The 26,027-nt window shown below is 52.9% G+C and overlaps 1 protein-coding gene across 1 annotated transcript; it reads left to right on the top strand.

Annotated features, from left to right (window-relative positions):
* The first annotated feature begins 8,708 nt into the window (after positions 1-8,708).
* IMPACT (impact RWD domain protein) lies at positions 8,709-25,097 on the top strand. Its single transcript, XM_054180204.1, has 11 exons — positions 8,709-8,753; positions 10,243-10,371; positions 12,418-12,470; positions 13,011-13,073; positions 15,638-15,723; positions 16,422-16,550; positions 16,823-16,920; positions 19,813-19,886; positions 21,093-21,183; positions 22,158-22,292; positions 24,913-25,097. Exons 1-11 carry the CDS (start codon positions 8,718-8,720, stop codon positions 24,982-24,984), a joined length of 966 nt encoding a protein of 321 aa, XP_054036179.1. The 5' UTR covers positions 8,709-8,717; the 3' UTR covers positions 24,985-25,097.
* The last annotated feature ends 930 nt before the right edge of the window (positions 25,098-26,027 follow it).

The following is a 26,027-nucleotide window of genomic DNA, read 5'->3' as shown; positions in this document are numbered from 1 at the left end:
TGGGCAGCCTGTTCCAATCCCTGACCATTCTTGCAGCAAAGGAATTTTTCCTAATCTCCAACCTAAACCTCTCCTGGCACCATTTCAGGCCCTTTCCTTTACTTATATAACCTGATACTAGGGAGAAGAGATCAACCTCCACCGCACTGTAACCTCCTCTCAGGGAGCTGTAGAGAGCAATGAGGTCTCCCTCAGCCTCCTCTTCTCCACACTCAACACCCCCAGCTCCCTCAGCTGCTCCTCCCCAGCCCTCTTCTCCAGACCCTTCCCCAGCATCGTTGCTCTTCTCTGGACCTGCTCATTTTAAGATGCTTTTTCCATCTGAATTCAGGTATGGCAGGACCAAATGTGAGAGTTCACTGATCCTCATCAGCCAGGAGGCTCCTAAAACCTGCCAGCACTAAGTACTTCCTGCTTCATGGGGAAGCTCTTGGATTTCTCTGGCTCTACAGAAGATCCACACACAGCTGGGCTGTGGCTGAAAGAGAAGAAATGCTCTTAACCAAGGCTTAAGTCACTTCTATCTACACTTCTCCTTAGTCTTACCAGAGATATCATTTTAGACCAAGACTTAGGGTTATTTAATGTATATGATATATATACAATATAATAAATGAATACTAAAATAGATTATAATCACTATAATAATAAAATAATTGAAATTAAATAAAAATAAATAAATGACAGACAAGTAAAAGGAATAAAATAATAAAATGATAATGATAAATATCATAATGTTATATATATGCACACACACTAAACATTTGTTGGTTCAGAATAGAATAGAATTAACCAGGTTGGAAAACACCTCAGAGATCATCAAGTCCAACCTGTCACCCAGCACCATCTGATCAACTAAACCATGGCACCAAGTGCCACATCCAATCCCCTCTTAAACACCTCCAGGGGTGGGGACTCCACCACCTCCCTGGGCAGCACATCCCAGTGGCCAATCTCTCTTGCTGGGGAGAACTTTCTCCCCACATCCGGCCTAAACATCCCCTGGTGCAGCTTGAGACTGTGTCCTCTTGTTCTGGTGCTGCTTGCCTGGCAGAAGAGACCAACCCCCTCCTGGCTACAACCTGCCTTCAGGGAGTTGCAGACAGCAAGAAGGTCTCCCCTGAGCCTCCTCTTCTCCAGGCTAAGCATCCCCAGCTCCCTCAGCCTCTCCTCACAGGGCTGTGCTCCAGACCCCTCCCCAGCTTTGTTGCCCTTCTCTGGACACCTTCCAGCATCTCAACCTCCTTCCTAACCTGAGGAGCCCAGAACTGGACACAGGACTCAAGGTTTTAGGATGGAATCAGCTTGGTTTGGGTTTAGTTCCAAAATGATAATTTGTCTTCCTGTGCAGGGCCTATAGCTGCAAACCTTACTGCTCATCAACATCAGTTTATACCTCAGGACACATCATTGTGAAACTGAAATCAGCTGAACCACTCCATGTGGATGTGTGCTCTTTCTTGGATAGCCCAGAGTGAGATTTACAGTGGCTGTAGAGAGGAATTGGAGTAGCAGAGAAAACTCTGTGGTTTGTTGATAAGTTACTATAGCAAAGTGTTCTCACTGAGCTATTATTGAGACAAAGCTACAGGACTGGCAGAGCCTCAAGAGAGGAAAGTCCTGCACCAAACCAAAACACAGAACTGAGGTCATTGTCCTTATTTTCCTTCATCTTCCTCTTTTTTTTATATAGAAGAGAAGTTGCAAATCCAGCCTCCTGCTCACACTGCTCTGTGTAAAGCCAGGCAGGGCTGCTGCTACTTTACTCCAATGTTTTGGTTCTTGTATTTTAATTAGTTCTGTATATTTCACTTATTTCTGATTCAGTTCTGACTTCACAGGATCCCAGAATGTTAGGTGTAGCAAGGGTCCTCAAAAGATTATTGAGTCCAACCCCCCTGCAGGATCACCCAGGGCAGGTCACACAGGAACATGTGCAGGTGGGTTTTGAATGGCTCCAGATGAGACTCCACAGCCTCTCTGGGCAGCCTGCTCCAGCGTTCTCTCACCCTCACAGTGCAAAAATTTCCTCCTGTGGCACCTCCTCTGCTGCAGCTTGTCCCCAGTGCCCCTTGTCCTGTCCTTGGGCATCCCTTAGCAGAGCCTGGCTCCATCCTCCCCACACTGCCCTGCACATCTGTATCAACAGGAATGAGGGCAGCCCTCTGCTCCAGGCTAAGGAGCCCCAGCTCCCTCAGCTGTCCTCACAGGGAGATGTTCCACTGCCAGCAGCAGCTTTGTGGGTCTGCACTGGACTCTCTCAAGCGTTTCCCTGAGGCCCTTGAACTGAGGAGCCCAGAGCAGGACACAGTATTCCAGATGTGGCTTCACCAGGGTAGAACAGAATGGAACGGAATGGAACAGGATAGAATAGAATAGAATAGAATAGAATAGAATAGAATAGAATAGAATAGAATAGAATAGAATAGAATAGAATAGAATAGAATAGAATAGAATAGAATAAACCAAGTTGGAAAAGACCTTCGAGATCATTGTGTCCAACCTATCACCCAACACCATCTGATCAACTAAACCATGGCACCAAGTGCCTCATCCAGCCTCTTCTTAAACACCTCCAGGGGTGGGGACTCCACTACCTCCTTGGGCAGCACAATGGCCAATCTCTCTTTCTATGAAGAACTTCTTCCTAACATCCAGTCTAAACCTCCCCTGGTACAGCTTGAGACTGTGTCCTCTTGTTCTGGTGCTGCTTGCCTGGCAGAAGAGACCAACCCCCACCTGGCTACAACCTCCCTTCAGGGAGTTGCAGAGAGCAAGAAGGTCTCCCCTGAGCCTCCTCTTCTCCAGGCTAAGCAACCCCAGCTCCCTCAGCCTCTCCTCACAGGGCTGTGCTCCAGACCCCTCCCCAGCCTCATTCCCCTTCTCTGGCCATGTTCAAGTGTCTCAATGTCCTTCTTAAATTGAGGGGCCCAGAACTGAACACAAGACTCAAGGTGTGGCCTAACCAGTGCAGAGTACAGGGCAGAATGACTTTTCTGCTCCTGCAGAGTAGAGGGGGAGGAGAACCTCTCTTGACCTGCTAACCACAGCCCTTCTAATACACCCCAGAATGGCATTTCTCCTTCTGTGTTTACATGCTGCAGCCCCATCAAAGTTGCTGGAGCAAATGTCATCTGATGAGAACTTGGTGATGTGTGCTCTACATGTGATTCTGTGTCACCAATCTGAATTCACTCATCTCAGTTGTGGCATTTTATCCCTAATCAGCAGTTACTTGGTGCTGTTGAACTCTTACACTATCTTCTTCCTATCACAATTTATGTAAGTCCTTGGTATGTTATAGAATCACAGAGTGGTTTGAGTTGGAAGGGACCTTATAGATATCCAGTGCCAAACCCCTGCCTTGGGCAGGGACACAGTGCTTGAAAGTCTCGAGAGAAAGAGACTCCATACCCTCTCTGGGGAGCCTGTTCCAGTGCTCTGTGATCCTTACAGTAAAGTTCTTCCTCATGTTGAGGTGGAGCCTCCTGTACTGTAGTTTAGTTTCCATCCATTGCCTATCACAGGGTGCAAGTGAACAGAAGCTGTCACTGTCCCTTCCTTCCTGACCCTCAGCCCTCAGATATTGATACACACTGATTAGGTCCCCTCTCAGTCTTCTCCTCTCCACACTAAACAGCCCCAGGGCTCTCAGCTAAGGCCCCAGACAACCTGGCTTGGAATACCTTCAGGTGTGGAGCCTCCATAGCTTCTCTGGGCAACCTTTTTCAGTGCCTCACATGCCCTCCCAGTGTCTAACCTAAAGATAGCTTCCTCCAGTTTGTAGCCATCACCTCTTGTCCTGTCACTCCCAGCCTATGTCAAAAGTCCCTCCCCAGCTCTCCTGTAGCCCCTTCAGGTATTGGAAGGCTGCTCTAAAGTCTCCCTGGTGCCTTCTCATCTCCAGGTTGAACAGCCCCAACTGTGTCTTCACAGCAGAGGTGCTCCAGCTGCCTGATCATCTTGGTGTCCCTCCCCTGGAGCCGTTCTAACAGCTCCATGTTCTTGTGTCGGGGGCTCCAGAGCTGGCTGCAGCACTGCAGGAGGGGTCTCAGCAGAGCAGAGCAGAGCAGAGCAGAGCAGAGCAGAGGGGCAGAATCCTCTCCCCCAACCCTTCTGCCCACGCTGCTGGGAATCAGCCCAGGACCTGGCTGGCTCTTTGCTGTGAGAGCACATTGCTGGCTCAGTGTGCTGATCTAAAGTTGCTAAAGCTTTGATCACGAAGTTAAAAAAACATGCCTAGTGGAGATGAAAGAATCTGCAACAAATAAAAGCTCCCATGAGCTGAAGTTGGGCAGAACAGGGAGGAGAGTTTTCAGCTGGCTCACTGTTCTTAATGCGACGTGAAAACGTGGCTCTGCCTCCCTCCTCTGGACAGACCGAGGGAGCAGCAGGCACGCTTCGTTAAACCAAGACATTTCAGAGCACAGAATAGTAGGGGCTGGAAGGCACCTTTGGAGATCGTCCAGTCCAACCCCTGCCCAAGCAGGATCACCTAGGACAGCTCACACAGGAACGCATCCATGCGTGTCTTGAAAGGAGACTCCACAACCTCTCTGGGCAGCCTGCTCCAGGGCTCCACCAGCCTGACGGTAAGGAAGTTTCTTCTCTTGTTGAGGTGGAACTTCCTGGGGTCCTCTTTGTGTGCATTGCCCCTTGTCCTATCACAGGACACCACCAAAAAGAGTCTGGCCCCTTCTTCTTGCCCCCCACCCCTCAGATATTTATAGACCTTAATCTTAGCCTCCTGTTCTCCAGGTTAACCAGCCCGGCATCTCTCAGCCTTTCCTCATCACACAGATGTTCCAGACCCTTCAGCATCCTCATGGACTCTCTCCAGTAATTCCTGTCTCTCTTGGAACTAGAGAGCCCAGAACTGGACACATATTCAATATGTGACCTCAGTAGGGCAGAGTAGAAGGAAGGAGAACCTCCCTTGACTTGATGGACACACTCTCCTCAATGCACCGCAGGATACCACTGACCTTCTTGGCAACAAGGGCATATTTTCACAGAGTCACAGAATCACCAAGGTTGGAAGAGACCTCAAAGATCATCAAGTCCAGCCTCTCACCACAGACCTCATGACTAAACCATGGCTCCAAGTGCCACATCCAATCCCCTCTTGAACACCTTCAGGGGTGGGGACTTCACCACCTCCCTGGGCAGCACATTTCAATGGCTAACAACTCACTCAGTGAAGAACTTTCTCCTCACCTCCAGCCTAAACCTCCCCTGGTACAGCTTGAGACTCTGTCCTCTTGTTCTGGTGCTGCTTGCCCAGGAGAAGAGACCAACCCCCACCTGGCTACAACCTCCCTTAAGGGAGTTGGAGAGAGCAATGAGGTCTCCCCTGAGCCTCCTCTTCTCCAGGCTGAACACCCCCAGCTCCCTCAGCCTCTCCTCACAGGGCTGTGCTCAAGGCCTCTCCCCAGCTTTGTTGCCCTTCTCTGGACACCTTCAAGTCTCTCAATGTCCTTCCTAAACTGAGGGGCCCAGAACTGGACACAGGACTCAAGGTGTGGCCTAACCAGTGCTGAGCACAGAGCAGAATGACCTCCCTGCTCCTGCTGGCCACACTGTTCCTGATGCAGGCCAGGATGCCATTGGCCTTCTTGGCCAAAGGCTGTTGGCAAATGCTTAGCTTGGGATTCACTGTCACTCCCAAGGAAGTCATGGATGCCTTCTCCCTGGAGATGTCCAAGGCCAGGCTGGATGAGGCCTTGAGCAAGCTGGGCTGGTGGGAGGTGTCCCTGCCCATGGCAGGGGGTTGGAACTGGATGAGCTTTGAGGTCCCTTCCACCCCAAACCATCTAGGGTTCTATGTTAGTGGAAAAGCACAGTGGTAACACATCTGAACTACAAAAAAAAGGTGACACCCATACTTTGCACTCTAGCAAGAAGGGAGTTTTACTGACCACTGCTGTCTCCTACAGAGAAACACAGAGCTCAGTGTTAAATGAACAAACTGTGCTTCTCTAACTGTAAGGAAAACCACTTGGAACACCTCAATTAATTTTTAAAACTCCAATTTTAGAAGAAATTATGTAGTGACAGGAGTGCCAGTTGCTCATTTTGAGTGCCATGGATGCAAGGTGGAAATGGCTGTCTTTAAAGTCATCACTGAAATGCAACTGCTGATACACTTTGGTTTAAAAATAGGATATGAATGAGTAAGGTAAAAACATCACCTGACAGATGTCATCTTGATCCTGTGGCAATGCATGACAGAAGTTGATTTTGCAGCCATTCATTAATGCTGCATCTTGACCAGGTTATTTGGGCTACTTGCTGTAGGAATAGAAGAGAAGAGAAGAGAAGAGAAGAGAAGAGAAGAGAAGAGAAGAGAAGAGAAGAGAAGAGAAGAGAAGAGAAGAGAAGAGAAGAGAAGAGAAGAGAAGAGAAGAGAAGAGAAGAGAAGAGAAGAGAAGAGAAGAGAAGAGAAGAGAAGAGAAGAGAAGAGAAGAGAAGAGAAGAGAAGAGAAGAGAAGAGAAGAGAATAGACCAGACTAGGTTGGAATACCTTCAAGATCATTGCATTCCACCTATCAACCAATCCAACCCACCTAAACAACTAAACCATGGCACCAAGCACCCCATCAAGTCTCCTCCTGAACACCTCCAATGATGGTGACTCCACCACCTCCCTGGGCAGCACATCCCAGTGGCCAATCTCTCTTGGTGGGAAGAATTTCTTCCTCACCTCCAGCCTAAACCTCCCCTGGCACAGCTTGAGACTGTGTCCTCTTGTTCTGGTGCTGCTTGCCTGGGAGAAGAGACCAACCCCCACCTGACTACAACCTCCCTTCAGGGAGTTGCAGAGAGCAATGAGGTCTCCCGTGAGCCTCCTCTTCTGCAGGCTAAGCAACCCCAGCTCCCTCAGCCTCTCCTCACAGGGCTGTGCTCCAAACCCCTCCCCAGCTTTGTTGCCCTTCTCTGGACACCTTCCAGCATCTCAACATCTTTCCTAAACTGAGGGGCCCAGACTGGACACAGGACTCAAGGTGTGGCCTAACCAGTGCAGTGTACAGGGGCAGAATGACCTCCCTGCTCCTGCTGGCCACACTCTTCCTGATGCAGGCCAGGATGCCATTGGCCTTCTTGGCTGCCTGGGCACACTGCAGGCTCATGTTCAGCCTACCATCGACCAGGACTCCCAGGTCCCTCTCTACCTGGCTGCTCTAAGCCACTCTGACCCCAGCCTGTAGCACTGCCTGGGGTTGCTGTGGCCAAAGTGCAGCACCTGGCACTTGGATGTGTTCAGTCTCCTACCCTTTGGCCTCTGCCCATCTGTCCAGCCTGTCAAGGTCCCTCTGCAGAGCCTCTCTACCCTCCAGCAGATCAACTCCTGACCCCAGCTTGGTGTCATCAGCAAATTTACTGCTGATGGACTCAACCCCCTCATCCAGATCATCAGTAAAGATGTTAAAGAGCATGGGGCCCAGCACTGATCCAGTAGTGCCTGGCTGCCAGCTGGCTGTGGCACCATTCACCACCACTCTCTGGGCTCAGCCTCCAGCCAGTTCCTAACCCAATGCAGTGTGCTCCCATCCAAGCCAGGGGCTGACAGCTTGGCCAGCAGTTTGCTGTGGGGGACATTACATTGCCTTTGCTTGGGACAGCAATTAAACCTAATCAGGCAGCAAACTGATCACTCAGCTCACACATTCTTCAGAAGAACACAAAAGAACGTGGCAGGGGAACTGCATGGGGACAAAAGCCTAGGAGGAACTACTCCAAGAGCAGTGCACCAGGGGAGGGTTAGGTTGGAGATGAGGAAAAACTTTCTTTGCTGCAAGAGTGGTCAGGGATTGGCAGAGGCTGCCCAGGGAGGTGGTGGAGTCCCCATCCCTGGAGGTGTTCCAGAAATATGTGGAGATGGCACTTTAGGACTTGGTTTAGTGGCCCATGGTGGTGCTGGGTTGAAGGTTGGAACTGATAATCTTAGAAGTCATTTCCAATCAAAACAATTCCATGACAACAGCTATTTGGGAGTCAGGGTTGCTGTGTGGAGGTCTGCTTGTGCCATGGGGTAGTCCTGCTGTGATGTGCATGGTTTGTAACTAAGAAACATGGGCCCCAGGAAGGGAAGGGAAGGCAGCTGGGGGTGAGACAAGTCAGGTGAGAACTGCCAGTCCTGAGAGATGCAGAGGCAAGGGGCAGGGCAGGGAGGCATATGGGAGTACCTCACACAGAGGCAGCAGATGCATGGACGGAAGGAGGAAGGAGGAAGAGGGTAGAAGGAAGGAGGAAAGGGAAAAGGTAAAAGGGGAAAGGAAAAGGGGGGAAGGGATGAGGGAAAAAAAGGTAAAAGGGGAGGGAAGGGAGGAAAGGGGAGAAAGGGGGAGAAAGGGGAGGGGGGGGGAGAAGGGGGGGGAGAAAGGGGGGGGGGGAGAAAGGGGGGGGGGAGAAAGGGGAGGGGGGGAGAAAGGGGAGGGGGGGAGAAAGGGGAGGGGGGGAGAAAGGGGAGGGGGGGAGAAAGGGGAGGGGGGGGAGAAAGGGGGTAAGGGGGGAAAGGGGAGAAAGGTTGGGGGCGTGGGGAGAAGAAAAAAAAGGACAAAGTCCAGGGGAAAGGGAAAAGGGAAATGGGAAGGGAAGGGAAAAGGGGAAGGGCAAAGGGAAGCGGCAAGGGGCGGGCAGGGAGCATCAGCAGCGCTACTGCGCACGCTCGGCCTTCCGCGCAGGCGCACGCTGCCCGCCCTGCCCCCCAGGTGCCCATGGCGGCTGCTGACGCGGCCGCGGCCCAGCAGCAGGTGAGCGGCGGTGCGGGGAGCGGGCAGCGCAGCCGCGCTTGTGCCGGCCGGCGCAGGCAGAGTGAGTGCCGCCTGGAACGCGGTGACTGAGGTGGCTTCTGCCGAGCCCTGAGCCTGGGAGGAGCTGCTGTCCCCGTGGCCCTGGTCGCTGTGCAGGCACCGAGGGCAGGCTTGCACCGGATGCCTGTTTCAGGTGTTCAGTGCCAGGGTGGAAGCTGACTCCCCAGCTCTTGCCGGGCAACTTTATTCACTCTTCCTTTGGTACCGGCGCCACGGGGTCTGCCCTGTGCCCGGGGGGTGACCCAGCCAGGAGCGCCCAGCGCTGGCCGGGAGCTGCGGGCGGGTGTTGGAGCCGCTCCGCTGGCCGGGAGCTGCGGGCGGGTGTTGGAGCCGCTCCGCTGGCCGGGAGCTGCGGGCGGGTGTTGGAGCCGCTCCGCTGGCCGGGAGCTGCGGGCGGGTGTTGGAGCCGCTCCGCTGGCCGGGAGCTGCGGGCGGGTGTTGGAGCTGCTCCGCATCACTTTGCTGCCCTTGTGGCTGCTGAGAATTCCAGGCTTGTCCATAGAAACGCAAAAGCAGGCTCAGGAGAGCTGAGCACAGGTTACTTCGCCTGTGAATCAGGGCTTGGCTGCCCGTGTAGTGAACCTTATCACAGCTCATAGAATCATGGAATTGTTTTGGTTGGAAAAGATCTCTGAGATCATCCCTTTTCCCTTCTGCTTTCCCCCCTTCTCCCTTTCCCCTTCCCTCCATGCATCAGCTGCCTCCCTGCCCTGCCCCTTGCCTCTGCATCTCTCAGGACTGGCAGTTCTTACCTGACTTGTCTCACCCCCAGCTGCCTTCCCTTCCCTTCCTGTGGCCCATGTTTCTAAGTTACAAACCATGTACATCACAGCAGGACTACCCCATGGCACAAGCAGACCTCCACACGCCAAGTCATAGCTGCATCTGAGCCTGACTCCCAAATAGCTATTGTCATAGAAGAAGATTATCAAGTCCAGCCTTCAACCCAACACCACCATGGCTCCAAGTGCCATGGCCACATTTTTCTTGAGCACCTCCAGAGGTGGGGACTACACCACCTCCCTGCAATCCTCTTCCAGTCCCTAACCACTCTTGCAGCAAAGACATTTTTGCCTTATCTCCAACCTTACCCTCCCCTGGCACAATTCCAGGCCATTTCCTCTCCTATCACATGCGACTAGGGAGCAGAGCCCAACCTCCACCTCACTGCAACCTTTCAGGGAGCTGTAGAGGGCAATGAGGTCTCCCTCAGCTTCCTCTTCTCCAGGCTCAACACTCTCAGCTCCCTCAGCTGCTCCTCCCCAGCCCTCTTCTCCAGACCCTTCTTCAGCTTTGTTGCCCTTCTGTGGACCTGCTCTAGCAAATCTCTGAAGAAGCTGTAGAAGAGGCAGGCTTAAAGCTATGATGAGCACAGCAAGTTGGGGGTGGGGTGGGTTAGTATTTATTTTTGCATAATGCTTTGTTTTAGAGTGATGAAATCGAAGCTCTCTCATCCATTTATGGTGAAGATTGGTGTGTGGTTGATGAAGATGAGAAAATCTACTGCATTAAGATTAGTGATTGTCTGGATCATCCAAAATGGACCCTCTGTCTGCAGGTACAGTACTCTTCAGGGGTTGGTCACAGAGCAGGCACCGGGACTGATGCAGGCCAAATATTGTGCCTGCATGAAACCCTTTAAAATAAAGTTTGGTGTCTCCTCAGATGGCTTAAGGAGATTTTGGATTGGAATCTGTGAGAGGCTGTTCCATGGCTGTTCCTGTAGCACATCAGTGTGCTTGTGGTATTTTCAGTAGTTGAATATCCAGCTGGCAGCCAGGCACCAGTGGTGTCCTCCAGGGATCAGTGCTGGGCCCCATCTTGTTCAGTAGCTTTATTGATGATCTGGATGAGGGGATTGAGTCCATCAGCAGTAAATTTGCAGATGACACCAAGCTCGGGCAGGAATTGATCTGTTAGAGGGTAGGAGAGCTCTGCAGAGGGACCTTGCCAGGCTGGACAGATGGGCAGAGGCCAAGGGCATGAGACTGAACACATCCAAGTGCCAGGTTCTGCACATTGGCCACAGCAACTCCATGCAGTGCTACAGGCTGGAGGCAGAGTGGCTGAGAGCTGCCAAACAGAAAGGGACCTGGGGGTGCTGGTTGATGGTAGGCTGAACATGAGCCTGCAGTGTGCCCAGGGGGCCAAGAAGGCCAAGTGCCTCCTGGCCTGCAGCAGGAAGAGTGTGGCTAGCAGGAGCAGGGAGGTCATTCTGCCCTGTGCTCAGCACTGCTGAGGCCACACCTTGAGTCCTGTGTCCAGTTCTGGGCTCCTCAGGTCAGGAAAGATGTTGAGTTGCTGGAAGGTGTCCAGAGAAGGGCAACAAAGCTGGGGAGGGGTCTGGAGCACAGCCCTGTGAGGAGAGGCTGAGGGAGCTGGGGTTGCTTAGCCTGGAGAAGAGGAGGCTCAGGGGAGACCTTCTTGCTCTCTGCAACTCCCAACTTCAGTAGCCATCTGGACAGCTCCTTTCAGAGTGCTTCTGCACTTGATTTTGCATGACATCACCCACAAAAATTGGAAGAAATGGAACATTGGTACACGTTACCAGTATTGGAAATCTGAATCACAGAATCGTCAGGGTTGGAAGGGACCTCAAGGCTCAGCCAGTCCCAACCCCCCTGCCATGGGCAGGGACACCTCACACTACAGCAGGTTGCTCACAGCCACCTCCAGCCTGGCTGCAAACACCTCCAGGCAGGAGGCTTCCACCACCTCCCTGGGCAACCTGTGCCAGGCTCTCGCCACCCTCATGGGGAACAACTTCTTCCTCACATCCAATCTCAATCTCCCCACTTCTAGTTCTGCTCCATCCCCCCCAGTCCTATCACTCCCTGACACCCTCAAAAGTCCCTCCCCAGCTTTCTTGGAGCCCCCTTCAGGTACTGGAAGGCCACAATGAGGTCTCCTGGGAGCCTTCTCCTCTCCAGCCTGCACAACCCCAACTCTCTCAGTCTGTTCTCATAGCAGAGCAGCTCCAGCCCTCTGCTCCTCCTCGTGGCCCTTCTCTGGACATCTTCCAGCACCTCCAGATCCTTCCTGGCACAGAGGCTCCAGAACTGGACACAGTTCTCCACATGGGGTCTCACCAGAGCAGAGTGGAGCAGAGGGGCAGAATCCCCTCCCTGGCCCTGCTGGCCACACTTCTCTTGCTGCAGCCCAGGCTCTGCTTGGCTCTCTGGGCTGCAAGTGCTCCCTGCTGGCTCCTGTGGAGCTTCTCCTCCCCCAGCACCCCCAAGGCCTTTTCTTCAGGGCTGCTCTCAAGCCAGTCCCTGCCCAGCCTATAGCAGTGCTTGGGTTTGCCCTGACCCAGCTTGCCCTTGGTCTTGTTGATCCTCATGAGGCTGTCCTGGGCCCAGCTCTGCAGCCTGTCCAGGTCCCTCTGGATGGAACCTTCCCTCCAGCTGTCTGCTGCCCCACACAGCTTGGTGCCATCAGCAAACAGATGCTGAGGTTTTCTTGTCAGTCTGTAACAACACAGCCAACTGTTTTCTTCATGTGTAACACTGACTGGAGTCCTGGTGCTGGAAATCAGAGTCCATCAGTAGAGCTCAGCCAAGTGAGAGGAGTAGTCCAGTGAATGTTTATCCTGAATGTCTTTCAGGTGATTTTGCCACCAGGATATCCACCTGCAGAGCCTCCTATTTATCAACTGAAGTGAGTGAAGTTGCTTTCAAACCTTTTCTGAAGTATCTCTGTTAATTGTTCCCAGTGTAAGCTGTACTTTAGTTCAGATGACTTGTTGGATTCAAGTGCACCAGGGATGGGGGGAAGGATGTTTCCAGCAAGAATATTCTACTCTGTCTCCTGAGTTAGCAAACTGTCATAGTGAGGCTCCCTTCCCCCAACTCATTGCAGTGTTCTTTTGTGGCAAGGAAGTATAAATTAGGCTGTGGAATCGTGGAGTGGTTTGGGGTAGGAAGGGACCTTAAAGATCATCTAGTTCCAAGCCCCCCTGCCATGAGTAGGGACCCCTCCTCCTAGGCCACATTGACCAGGGCCCCAGCCAACCTGGCTTCCAACACTTCCAGGCTGGGAGCCTCCACAGCTTCTCTGGGCAACCTGTTCCAGTGCTTCAGCATCCTCATGGGGAAGAATTGCTTCCCAATGTCTAATCTAAATCCAGGTTGTTTTGTTTGTTAAGATGCTGGAAGTGGCAGCTGGGCACAACTTTCATTGCATTTCTTTTCATTCCAGTGCCCCTTGGCTTCGAGGACAAGAGTATGTGGAACTGGCAAATAGCTTGGAGGAAATCTATCTGTAAGTTAGTCTGCAGCATAGTGAAAGGAGACAAGGTGTTTGCAGTTCCATGGTCTGCTCAGTCTGTGCTTCTGATGTACCTGCATGGGTCAAGCAGGTTGGAAAAGACCTCAGAGATTATCCAGTCCAACCTATTACCTAATCCCTAACACCTTCTGACAACTAAACCATGGCTCCAAGGGCCACATCCAAGCCTTTTGTGAGCACCTCCTGGGATGGGGACTCCACCACCTCCCTGGGCAGCACATCCCAAGGGCCAATCTCTCTTGCTGGGAAGAACTTTCTCCTCACCTCCAGCTTAAACCTCCCCTGGCACAGCTGGAAACTGTGTCCTCTTGTTCTGGTGCTGCTTGCCTGGGAGAAGAGACCAACCCCCACCTGGCTACAACCTCCCTTCAGGGAGTTGGAGAGAGCAAGAAGGTCTCCCCTGAGCCTCCTCTTCTCCAGGCTAAGCAACCCCAGCTCCCTCAGCCTCTCCTCACAGGGCTGTGCTCCAGACCCCTCCCCAGCTTTGTTGCCCTTCTCTGGACACCTTCCAGCATCTTAACATCTTTCCTAACCTGAGGACCCAGAACTGGACACAGGACTCAAGGTGTGGCCTCAGCAGTGCTGAGCACAGGGCACAATGACTTCCCTGCTCCTGCTGGCCACACTGTATAACAAAATTGGATTTGAAATGTTACAAACCATAAGGAGTTTGCAGTGAGAAGTTCTATGGGATCTTGTCTTCCAGAGGGACAAGACCAAGGGGCAGGACCAAGCTAGAGGAGGGGAGATTTAGATTAGACCTTAGGAAGCAGTTGTTCCCCATGAGGGTGGTGAGAGCCTGGCACAGGTTGCCCAGGGAACTGGTGGAAGCCTCATCCCTGGAGGTGTTTGCAGCCAGGCTGGATGTGGCTGTGAGCAACCTGCTGCAGTGTGAGGTGTCCCTGCCCATGGCAGGGGGGCTGGGACTGGATGATCCTTGAGGTCCCTTCCAACTCTGACAATTCTGTGACAGAGATTGTCCTTAACTGTTCAGATTCATAGGCTTTGCTGGAGCCTCTACCAGAGGTAGAGCTGCTGGGATGTGTGGGGTGTGTGCTTCTTCCAGGTGCCACATGAGGCCTGTGAGGAGAAGCAGCATGGCTCTGAAACACTTCTTTCTGGTTTTTTACCTCTGCACATAATAAAGGTCTTTATCCCACTGTTCCCCAGTACCTGGATGGGTACCTGTGCTCCCTGCTAAGGACCCTTGGACCTAAATCCTTCCCTCCCTGTCCTTCAGCACTGCTTGTTACCCAGTCTGACATAGCCAGGGCTGCACTGGGTCTACTGCCACCAACCTGCTGTCACAGTCCATTGGGATCAACCTCTGCTGGCTGTGCACTGACTGCTTGAGGGGGGGAGACAAGTGGGAAGAGTTCCCTGAGCCCCAAAAGTGAAAGGAAAAAGACATAGAATTGCTCACAGCCACCTCCAGCCTGGCTGCAAACAGCTCCAGTCAGGAAGCTTCTGTGCCAGGCTCTCACCACCCTCATGGGGAACAACTTCTTCCTCACATCCAATCTCAATCTCCCCACTTCTAGTTTTGCTCCATCCCCCCCAGTCCTATCACTCCCTGACACCCTCAAAAGTCCCTCCTCAGCTTTCTTGGAGCCCCCTGCAGATCCTGGAAGGCCACAATGAAGTCTCCTGGGATCCTTCTCCTCTCCAGACTGAACAACCCCAACTCTCTCAGGCTGTCTCCAGAGCAGAGCAGCTCCAGCCCTCTGCTCACCCTCGTGGCCCTTCTCTGGACACCTTCCAGCACCTCCAGATCCTTCCTGGCACAGAGGCTCCAAAACTGGAGACAGAGCTCCAGGGGAGGTCTCACCAGGGCAGAGTACAGGGGAGGTCCCCTAAAAGCCACAGAGAAGGAGCTCAGCACTTGCAGTGCAGCAGCTGGGGCTGTTCACCTTGGGGAAGAGAAGGCTCCAGAGGGACCTGTGACAGGTTAGGCTGTGCCTTGAAGAAAAGGACAGCTGCAGGATTCTCCAGCTGAATGTTTGGGTGTAAAAAGCAAAACAAAGATTAATTCTAAATGAATTTCATTGGTCAGATGTGAGATGTACCACAGCAAATCTCTCTCACATGATTTTCTCTCACTCACTCCAGTTTCAGTCTGTTCTGAAGACCTCAGAGCAGTCTTCCAGTACCTGAAGGGTGCTGTAGGGGAGCTGGGGAGGGATTTTTGCCAAGGGCTGGGAGTGACAGGATGAGGGGCAATGGCTTGGAGCTGGAAGAGGGCAGATTTAGACTGGAGGTTAGGAAAAAATCCTTTCCAGTGAGGGTGGTGAGACACTGGCACAGGTTGCCCAGGGAGGCTGTGGCTGCCTCCTCCCTGGAGGTGTTCAAAGCCAGTCTGGATGAGGCCTTGGGCAACCTGGGCTGGTGGGAGGTGTCCCTGCCCATGGCAGTGGAGTGGAACTGGATGATCTTGAAGGTCCCTTCCACCCTAAACCATTTCTGCACCTCTGAAGTCTGTGTGCTTCCTGGAGCCCTTTCCCAATGATGGTTCACTCACAGTGACTTTTCTCTCCCAGGCAGAACCTTGGTGAAAGTATCCTCTACTTATGGGTGGAGAAGATAAGAGAAGTCCTGATAGAAAAGGCACAGTCATCAGAACCAGGTACAGCAGAACATGCACAGTTTGCCAGCTCACTTCTTGTTCAACTGCAAAAGCAAACTGCATTACAGGTTGAAAGGTTACAGGTTTTAGAGTTAGGTAATGCTTGGGCTCCATGGGCTCACCACCCTCCCTGGGAACAATTTCTTCCTAAACTCCAGGCTCAATCTCCTCTCTTCCAGCTCAAAGCCATTGTCTTTCATTGTATCACTCCCAGCCCTTGTCACAAGTCCCTCCCCAGCTCTCCTGGAGCCCCTTCAGCTACTGGAAGGCTGCTCTAAGGTCTCCCCAGAGCCTTCTCTTCTCCAGGCTGAACAGCCCCAACTCTCTCAGCCTGTCCCCACAGGGGAGGTTCTGCAGCCCTCTGATTATCTTTGTGGCCTCCTCTGGAGCCTCTCCAGCAGCTCCAGGTCCTTGTGCTGGGGGCCCAGAGCTGGAGGCAGTGCTGCAGGTGGGCTCTGAGCAGAGCAGAGCAGAGGGGCAGAATCCCCTCCCTGTGCTGCTGCTCTTCCTGCTCTGGCTGCAGCCCAGGACATGGGTGGTGCTGGGCTGCCAGTGACCACTGCCACTTACCTGTATCATTTTCAATGAGAGAAGGATTTGAACTGAAAAGCCAGAGCTTTTTGAGACAAAGAAGGTGAAGTTTTGCCTTGCTGGCCTCCCCAGAAGTGTCACAAATCCTACTGTTTGTGTCTTACCAGAACCAGATGTTAAGAAAACCACTGAAGAAGCTGAAGATGATGCTGGAGATGATTTCCTCCTGGACTATCAGCCCATTCAGGAAGATCCACTTCAAATGTTGAATTACCTTACACCTGGAAGTCAAGAAGGTAAAAAAGAGAATTCTGGGGATATAATTTAGAAGGGAGAAGCCTTCAGCTTCTGGCTTTCTACTGCCTTTTGAGGAAGACTCCTAACATTAATGGAGTAACAGAGACTCTTAACAGCCCACAAGCCAAACAGCCCCACACTTTGGGCTTCTGGCTGTCACCTTGTGGGCTTCACTTGAACAAGTCTCTTCCTTAAAGTGCAGACACTGCCTTCTGTAGCCATCTCTTGGTTCAGTGCCCTTGACAGAAAGCAATTCCCTGTTTGTGCTCAGGAGCTGAAGAGCTGCCACCCATCCATCATGGAAACCCCATCACAGATCGAAGGAGCACTTTCCAGGCACACCTGGCTCCTGTGGTGACACCCAGGCAGGTCAGTAGAGATCCATGCTGCTCTTTTTGTCTGTGCTTCAAGCTCCACAATAGATTGTTGAAGTCATAGAATAGGCTGGGCTGGAAGGGACCTCCAAAGCTCAGCCAGTCCAACCCCCCCCTGCAGTCAGCCCAGACATCCCCAGCTAGATCACAGAATCACAGAAGGGCTCAGGTTGGAAGGGACCTCAGAGATCATCTACTCCAACTCCCCTGCAGGGATGCCTCTCAATTAGAGCTGCTTGCTCAAGGCCTCATCCAACCCAGCCTTGAACACCTCCAGGGAGGAGGCAGCCACAGCCTCCCTTGGGCAGCCTGTTCCAGAGCCTCACCACCCTCCTCCTGAAGAACTTCTTCCTCAGTTCCAGTCTAACCCTGCTCTGCCTCAGCTTCAAACCATTCCCCCTTGGCCTGGCTCCAGACACCCTCAGCTGAAGTCTCTCTGCAGCTTCCTGCAGGATCCCTTCAGGTCCTGGCAGGCAGCTCTAAGGTCCCCCTGGAGTCTTCTCCTCTCCAGGCTGCACAGCCCCAGCTCCCTCAGCCTGGCCTCACAGCAGAGCTGCTCCAGCCCTGGGATCATCCTTGTGGCCTCCTCTGGCCTCACTCCAGCAGCTCTGTGTCCTTCCCATGCTGGGGTCACCAGACCTGGAGGCAGGATTGGAGGTGAGGTCTGAGCAGAGCAGAGCCAAGGGACAGAATCCCCTCTCCTGCCCTGCTGCCCACACTGCTCTGGCTGCAGCCCAGCACACAGCTGCCTGCTGGGCTGCATGAGGGCACTGCTGGCTCCTCAGGTTGCCCAGAGCCCTGTCCAGCCTCACCTTGAATATCTCCAGGGATAAGGCCTCAGCCACTTCCCTGAGCAACCTGTTCCAGTGTTCCACCACCCTCATAGTGGAGAACTTGTTCCTCAGATCCAATCTAAATCTACTCTTCTCCAGCTTAAAGCCATTGCCTCTGGTCCTGTCCTTGCAGGCCTTTGCAAACAGTCTCTCTCCATTCTCCTTGTATCCCCCTTCAGGTACTGGCAGGCTGCTATTAGGTCTCCCTGGACCCCTCCCCAGGCAGACCACCCCCAGCTCCCTCAGCCTGTCCTTGTAGCAGAAACACTCCAACCCTTTGATCATTCTCATGGCCTCCTCTGGACCCTCTCCATCAGCTCCATGTCCTGAGGGTTCCAGCCTTGCACACAGCACTGCAGGTGAGGTCTCAGCAGAGCAGAGCAAAGTGGCAGAATCACCTCTCTGGATCTCTGGCAATGCTGCTTTGGATGCAGCCCAGGCTGTGATTTGCCTCCTGTGCTGCAAGCTCACCCTGCTCATGTCCAGCTTCTAAATACTTCAGATTAGCCAAATATGTCTCTCTGTCTTTGCATCTGTGTGTGATGATAGTGTCTGAGGAGGAGGCCTTGGGGGTGTCAGTTGGTGACAAACTCCCCATGAACCAGCAATGGTCACTGGCACCCAGCAGGCAGCTGTGTGCTGAGCTGCAGCCAGAGCAGGGAGAGCAGCAGCACAGGGAGGGGATTCTGCCTCTAAGGTTATTGAGTCCAACCACTACCTCTCCCCTACTCTCTCATGCTGAGACCTCACCTGCAGTTCTGGGTCCAGCTGTGGTGTTCCTAACATGTATGTGCTCTAAGGTCTCCCTGGAGCCTTCTTTTCTCCAGGCTGAACAGCTCCAACTCTCCCAGCCTGTTCCCATAGGGGAGGTTTGTGGCCTCCTCTGGACCCTGTCTAACAGTGCAGTGTCCTACTTGTGCTGGGGGCACCAGAACTGGAGGCAGTGCTGCAGGTGGGGTTTCATGAGAGCAGAGTAGGGGAGAGGCAGTGGTTGGACTTGATAACCTTAGAGTGTTTTTTTCTGGTGAAAACAATGAGTCAGTCAGCAGTAGATTTGCAGATGACACCAAGCTGGGGGCAGGAATTGATCTGTTAGAGGGTAGGAGAGCTCTGCAGAGGGACCTTGCCAGGCTGGGCAGATGGGCAGAGGCCAACAGGATGGCACTGAACAAGTCCAAGTGCCAGGTGCTGCACTTTGGCCACAACAACCCCAGGCAGTGCTACAGGCTGGGGGCAGAGTGGCTGAGAGCAGCCAGGCAGAAAGGGACCTGGGGGTGCTGATTGACAGCTGCCTAAACATGAGCCAGGAGTGTGCCCAGGTGGCCAAGAAGGCCAATGGCATCCTGGCCTGCATCAGGAAGAGTGTGGCCAGCAGGAGCAGGGAAGTCATTGTGCCCTGTGCTCAGCACTGCTGAGGCCACACCTTGAGTCCTGTGTCCAGTTCTGGGCCCCTCAGTTTAAGAAGGACATTGAGAGACTTGAAGGTGTCCAGAGAAGGGCAACAAAGCTGGGGAGGGGTCTGGAGCACAGCCCTGTGAGGAGAGGCTGAGGGAGCTGGGGTTGCTTAGCCTGGAGGAGAGGAGGCTCAGGGGAGACCTTCTTGCTCTCTGCAACTCCCTGAAGGGAGGTTGTAGCCAGGTGGGGGTTGGTCTCTTCTGCCAGGCAAGCAGCACCAGAACAAGAGGACAGAGTCTCAAGCTGTGCCAGGGGAGGTTTAAGCTGGAGGTGAGGAAAAAATTCTTCATAGAGAGAGATTGGCCATTGGGATGTGCTGCCCAGGGAGGTGGTGGAGTCACCATCTCTGGAGGGGTTTAGGAGGAGACTTGATAGGCTGCTTGGGGCCAGGGTTCTATTCTATTCTGTTCCAAGGTCTCAGCACCCTCACTGTAAAGAATTTCTTCCTAATCTCCAGTCTAAATCTCCCCTCCTGAAGCTTGAGGAGATGTTTGTTTAGGCGTGATGCTGAGATGACATTGAAGAAGTCCCCATTAGAGAAGGAATCTGACTTCTGGTTGGGTTTTTTGGTGTTTTGTTTGCTTTGTTTTTATTTAAAGGTGAAGAGAGTTCTTGAAAAGCTATATGAGAACAAGAAAATTGCAACTGCTACCCACAACATCTATGCATACAGGTGAGAGATAAATAGTGGCTGTACTTCTTTCTGCTCTGCTGAGACCCTGCCTGCAGCACTGGCACAATTCTTTCCTTCTGTCACCTGAGACTGGGGAGAAGAACCCAACCCTCACCTCACTGCAGCCTCCTCTCAGGTCTGCCCTCAGCCTCCTCTTCTCCACACTCAACACCCCCAGCTCCCTCAGCTGCTCCTCCCCAGCCCTCTAATCTAGACCCTGCACCACCTTTGTTGCCCTTCTCTGAACCTGCTCCAGCCTCTCAATGTCCTTGGAGTGAGAGGCCCAAAACTGAACCCAGCACTCAAGCTGTGGCCTCCCCAGTGCCCAATGCAGGGGAAAAATCATAGAATCAAGCAGGTTGGAAAAGACCTCAGAATCATCAAGTCCAACCTATTACCTAATACCCAACACCTCCTGACAACTAAACCATGGCTCCAAGTGCCACATCCAAGCCTTTTTTGAACACCTCCAGGGCTGGTGACTCCACCACCTCCCTGGGCAGCACATTCCAGTGGCCAATCTCTCTGTCTTGGAAGACTGTCACTGCCCTGCTCCTGCTGGTCCCACTATTGCTGTTCCAGCCCAGCATGCTGGTGGCCTTCTTGGCCACCTGGGCACACCCTGGCTCATCTTCAGCTGATTCTTGGCCAACACCCCCAGGTCTTTCTCTGCAGGACAGTTTCCATCCACTCTGCCCCAAGCTTGGAGTTGTTGTGACCTAAGTGCAGGACCCAGCACTTGGCTTTGGTAAACCTCATCCCATTGACATTAGGTGTTCAAGAGGGGACTGGATGTGGCACTTGAAGCCATGGCTTAGTCAGGAGGTGTTGGGTGACAGGCTGAACTTGATCTCTGAGGTCTTTTCCAACCATACTGATTCTCAGACATCAGCCAGATGTATTTATTAGGCTCAAAAGCTACAGATTTTTCTGATTAGGGACTTCACACTACTGGTATCTCCAAAGTTCATCTGAAGCAGCTAAAATCTGTGTGCAATCTTCTCCAAACCTGTTCTGCTGTAGAGCTGAAGGCATCTCTGTGGTTTACCCTGAGCCACATCCTGTTTTGATGTAAATGCCTTTAATAGAGAAGTAGAATTGATAACAGATGCCTTGGAAGGTGTCTGGGGCTGCATCCACCTTGGCAGAACAGTTCACTGGTTGGCCTTTCCTGTTCCTATTTTGTTGCTGTGTTTCCTTTCCAAGGATATACTGTGAAGACAAGCAGACCTTCCTGCAGGACTGTGAGGATGATGGGGAGACAGCAGCAGGAGGACGTCTTCTCCATCTGATGCAGGTGCCGGGAATCCATCCTTGACTTCTGCAAGCCTTGAGCAGGGATTTTAAAGCATGGCTACCATGGGAATTGTCCTCTGAAGGCTTGTTGGAGTGCTTGCTGTCAGAGAAGTAATGTGTGGAGATCATTACAGGAGATGATCAGCCAAAGGCAGCTTTCAGTGCAGCCAGCTGAACATGAGGCAGCAGTGTGCCCAGGGGGCCAAGAAGGCCAATGGCATCCTGGCCTGCATCAGGAAGAGTGTGGCCAGCAGGAGCAGGGAAGTCATTGTGCCCTGTGCTCAGCACTGCTGAGGCCACACCTGGAGTCCTGTGTCCAGTTCTGGGCTCCTCAGTTTAGGAAAGATGTGGAGCTGCTGGAAGGTGTCCAGAGAAGGGCAACAAAGCTGGGGAGGGGTCTGGAGCACAGCCCTGTGAGACCTTCTTGCTGTCTACAACTTCCTGAAGGGAGGTTGCAGCCAGGTGGGGGTTGGTCTCTTCTCCCAGGCAAGCAGCACCAGAACAAGAGGACACAGTCTCAAGCTGTGCCAGGGGAGGTTCAGGCTGGAGGTGAGGAGAAAGTTCTTCCCAGCAAGAGAGATTGGCCATTGGGATGTGCTGCCCAGGGAGGTGGTGGAGTCACCATCACTGGAGGTGTTCAAGAAGGGGATTGGCTGTGGCACTTGGAGCCATGGTTTAGTAGTCATGAGGTGTTGGGTGACAGGTTGGACTGGATGATCTCTGAGGTCTTTTCCAACCTCATTGGTTCCATGAGTCTATGACTTTACCTTTGGGTAGGGGCTTGGAGAGGGAAACTGAACCTGTGCCTGACCTGCGATTGTTTGTTGCCTGTGCTGATGTCTGTGTGCCACAGACCTGACTGTAACCTCTTGAAAATACAAGAGGGTGGACTTGTTCTGTGCTCAGGATTGGTGCCAGCAGGAGAAGCAGTTCCAGTTTCTAACAGCAGCTTCTCTTTCTTCTGCTTCTAAGCAGATTCTGAATGTCCACAACGTGCTGGTCGTGGTGTCCCGTTGGTACGGGGGGATCCTGCTGGGACCTGACAGGTTTAAACACATCAACAACTGTGCAAGGAGTGTCCTCGTGGAGCACAGCTATGTACCTCCAGTGGTGAGTTTCTGCTGCTTAGAATGAAGGCCTCTGTGTGTGAACTTGAGGGCTGGAGCTGCTCTGCTCTGGAGACAGCCTGAGAGAGTTGGGGTTGTGCAGGCTGGAGAGGAGAAGGCTCCCAGGAGACCTCATTGTGGCCTTGCAGGATCTGCAGGGGGCTCCAAGAAAGCTGGGGAGGGACTTTTGAGGGTGTCAGAGAGTGATAGGACTGGGGGGGATGGAACAAAACTAGAAGTGGGGAGATGGAGCTTGGCTGTGAGGAAGAAGTTGTTGGCCAGGAGGGTGGTGAGAGCCTGGCACAGGTTGCCCAGGGAGGTGGTGGAAGCCTCCTGCCTGGAGGTGTTTGCAGCCAGGCTGGATGTGGCTGTGAGCAACCTGCTGCAGTGTGAGGTGTCCCTGCCCATGGCAGGGGGGTTGGGACTGGCTGAGCCTTGAGGTCCCTCCAGCCCTGACAATTCTGTGATTCTAAATTGTCTAGGCCCAGCCAGCTTGGGTTCTTGAAGGGCAGGTCCTGCTTGACCATCCTGATCTCCTTCCATGACAAGGTGACCCAGTTAGTGGGTGAGGGGAAGGCTGTGGATATGTCTGCCTGGAATTTAGTCAAGCCTTTGACCCTGTGTCCCAAAGCATCCTCCTGGAGAAACTGCCTGCTCCTGGCTTGTGTGGGTGTGTGCTCCAATGGGTGATGGCTGGGCCCAAAGAGTGGTAGGGAATTGAGTTACATCCAGTTGGTGGCCAGTCACAAGTGGTGTTCCCCTGGGCTTACAAGAGCCTGGGGCCAGTTCCCTATGTTAACTTAATCAATGATCTGGATGAGGGGATGGAGGCACCCTCAGTAAGTTTGCAGATGACACCAATCATGCAGGGAGTGTTGTTGTGCTGGAGAGTAGGAAGGTTCTGCAGAGTGACCTGGACAGGTTGGATCAATGTTTTGAGGCCAATGGGATGAGGTTCAACAAGGCCTGGTGCTGAGTCCTGCACTTGGGTCACAACAACCCCAGGAATGCTCCAGGCTTGGGGCACAGTGGCTGGAAACTGCCCAGCAGAGAAGGCCCTGGGGGTGCTGGTTGGCAGCAGCTGAAGATGAGCCAGGGGGTGGGCAAGAAGGCCACCAGCAGCCTGGCCTGGAGCAGCAATGGTGTGGCCAGCAGGACCAGGGCAGGGATTGTGCCCTGTGCTCAGCACTGGGGAGGCCACAGCTTGAGTGCTGGGTTTGGTTTTGGGCCTCTCACTCCAAGAAGGACATAGAGAGGCTGGAGCAGGTCCAGAGAAGGGCAACAAAGGTGGGGAAGGGTCTGGAGAAGAGGGCTGGGGAGGAGCAGCTGAGGGAGCTGGAGGTATTAAGTCTATAGAAGAGGAGGTGAGGGGAGACCTTCTGGCTCTTTACAGCTAGGTAGCTGTGGCTCCAGGATGTTGGAGCCAGGTGGGTTTTGGTGTCATCTCCCAAGTGAGAAGTGATAGAATGAGAGGAAATGGGCTCAAGTTGTATCTGGGGAGGTTTAGGTTGGACATTGGAAGAAAATTCTTCCCTGAAAGTGTTCTGAGAGACTGGCCCAGGCTGCCCAGGGAGGTGATTGAATCTCCATCCCTGGAGGTGTTGCAGAAATCCAGATATGGTACTGAAGGCCATGCCCCAGCCTTGGCAGAGTTAGGGAGTGCACTCAGTGATCTTAAAGGGCTTTTCCAGTAGAATTGATTCTGTGATGCACTGAAATTGTCACTGTTAGATGAAGCCAGAAGAACACATTCCCTGTGCCAGCTCCTGGCTGCCATGAATCACAGAATCACAGAAAAAGTCCCTCAGGATCACCAAGGCCAACCATTAGCCCTACTCTGCAAGGGTCACCCCTGAACCAGAGCCCCAAGCACCACATCCAAACCACCTTGAAACACCTCCAGGATTGGGGACTCCACCACCTCCCTGGGCAGCACTTCCAGTGCCTGACCACTCTTGATGGGAAAAATGCTTCCTACTGTCCAGTCTGAACCTCCCCAGTCACAGCTTGAGGCCCTTCCCTCTTGTTCTATGGCTAATTGCCTGTGAGAAGAGACCAGCACCAACCTCTGCACAGCCTCCTCTCAGGGAGCTGTAGAGAGCCAGGAGGTCTCCCCTCAGCCTCCTCTCTTTCACACTAACCCTCCCCAGCTCCTTCAGTTGCTCTCCAGCAGATTTCTTCTCCAGGCCCTTCCCAGCTTCCTTGCCCTGCTCTGCCCTGGCTCCAGCACCTCCACATCTCTCTTGGATTGAGGTGCCTAGAACTGGACACAGCACTCAAGGTGGTGGAGTCCCCATCCCTGGAGGTGTTCCAGAGGGGATTGGATGTGGCACTTGGTGCCATGGTTTAGTCATGAGGTCTGTGGTGACAGGTTGGACTTGATGATCTCTGAGGTCTCTTGGTGATTCTGTGATTCTGATTCTGTGTGGCAAAGAAGTTTCACTGCTCAGTGAAGGTTTGTAAGCATTTAGCTTCCTGAGAAAGAGTGGCTAAGCATCACAGAAATGCCAGTGAGCTCTGAACACTGCTGACATGGCAGATGGGCCTGGTGAGTGACCTTGAGAGAATGCTGCCAGTGCAGAGGAGTGCTCTTCCCATTCTGAAACCCTTGGTTTTTGTTTCAGGAGGAATCATCTAAGCAAGCAGGAAAGAGCAAGAAGCTCAGGAAGGACACCAAGAAGAGAGCAGAGCACTAACTGATTTGTCTTCAAAGCACAGAGGATGATTTTGCACATATTTATACAGAGGAAGCTTGGACTTTCTTGCCCTGCCTGAGACAGCAGAGCTTTTGTTTTCACCTCAGTAAAGCCCTGGGTATATTTTCACCTCCTTCTGTGATTTCTTTTGCTCTTCTCAAGTTGAGCTTAGACACAACTGCTCTGCAGTTTTACATTTGCAGTTCCTTGTTGTGAAAGCCTTGCAACACCTGGAAACATCTGGACATGGAGCTGTTAGAGCAGGTCCAGAGGAGGCCACCAAGATGTTCTGAGGGCTGGAGAACCTCCCCTGTGGGGACAGGCTGGGAGAGTTGGGGCTGTCTACAACTACCTGAAGGGAGGTTGTAGCCAGGTGGGGGTTGGTCTCTTCTCCCAGGCAAGCAGCACCAGAACAAGAGGACACAGTCTCAAGCTGTGCCAGGGGAGGTTTAGGCTGGAAGTGAGAAAGAAATTCTTCCCAGAAAGAGAGACTGGCCATTGGGATGTGCTGCCCAGGGAGGTGGTGGAGTCACCATCACTGGAGCAGTTCAGGAAGAGCCTGGCTGAGGCACTTGGTGCCATGGTTTAGTTGATCAGATGGTGCTGGGTGATAGGTTGGACTTGATGATCTCAAAGGTCTTTTCCAATCTTGTTAATCCTACTCCACTCCACTCCACTCCACTCCACTCCACTCCACTCCACTCCACTCCACTCCACTCCACTCCACTCCACTCCACTCCACTCCACTCCACTCCACTCCACTCCACTCCACTCCACTCCACTCCACTCCACTCCACTCCACTCCACTCCACTCCACTCCACTCCACTCCACTCCACTCCACTCCACTCCACTCCACTCCACTCCACTCCACTCCACTCCACTCCACTCCACTCCACTCCACTCCACTCCACTCCACTCCACTCCACTCCACTCCACTCCACTCCACTCCACTCCACTCCACTCCACTCCACTCCACTCCACTCCACTCCACTCCACTCCACTCCACTCCACTCCACTCCACTCCACTCCACTCCACTCCACT

Source organism: Dryobates pubescens, chromosome 3, assembly GCF_014839835.1.
Source record: "Dryobates pubescens isolate bDryPub1 chromosome 3, bDryPub1.pri, whole genome shotgun sequence".
Classification (NCBI taxonomy): Eukaryota; Metazoa; Chordata; class Aves; order Piciformes; family Picidae; genus Dryobates; species Dryobates pubescens.
The sequence above is the reverse complement of the archived record's forward strand: the minus strand, read 5'-3'. Positions and strand labels throughout refer to the sequence as shown.

Excerpts from the sequence above, each read along its gene's own strand:
- IMPACT (XM_054180204.1), top strand. The coding sequence starts at position 8,718 with ATGGCGGCTGCTGACGCGGCCGCGGCCCAGCAGCAG. Across the intron at positions 15,724-16,421 it reads GGCACAGTCATCAGAACCAG|AACCAGATGTTAAGAAAACC; the intron begins GTACAGCAGAAC and ends GTGTCTTACCAG. Across the intron at positions 21,184-22,157 it reads GTCTTCTCCATCTGATGCAG|ATTCTGAATGTCCACAACGT; the intron begins GTGCCGGGAATC and ends GCTTCTAAGCAG.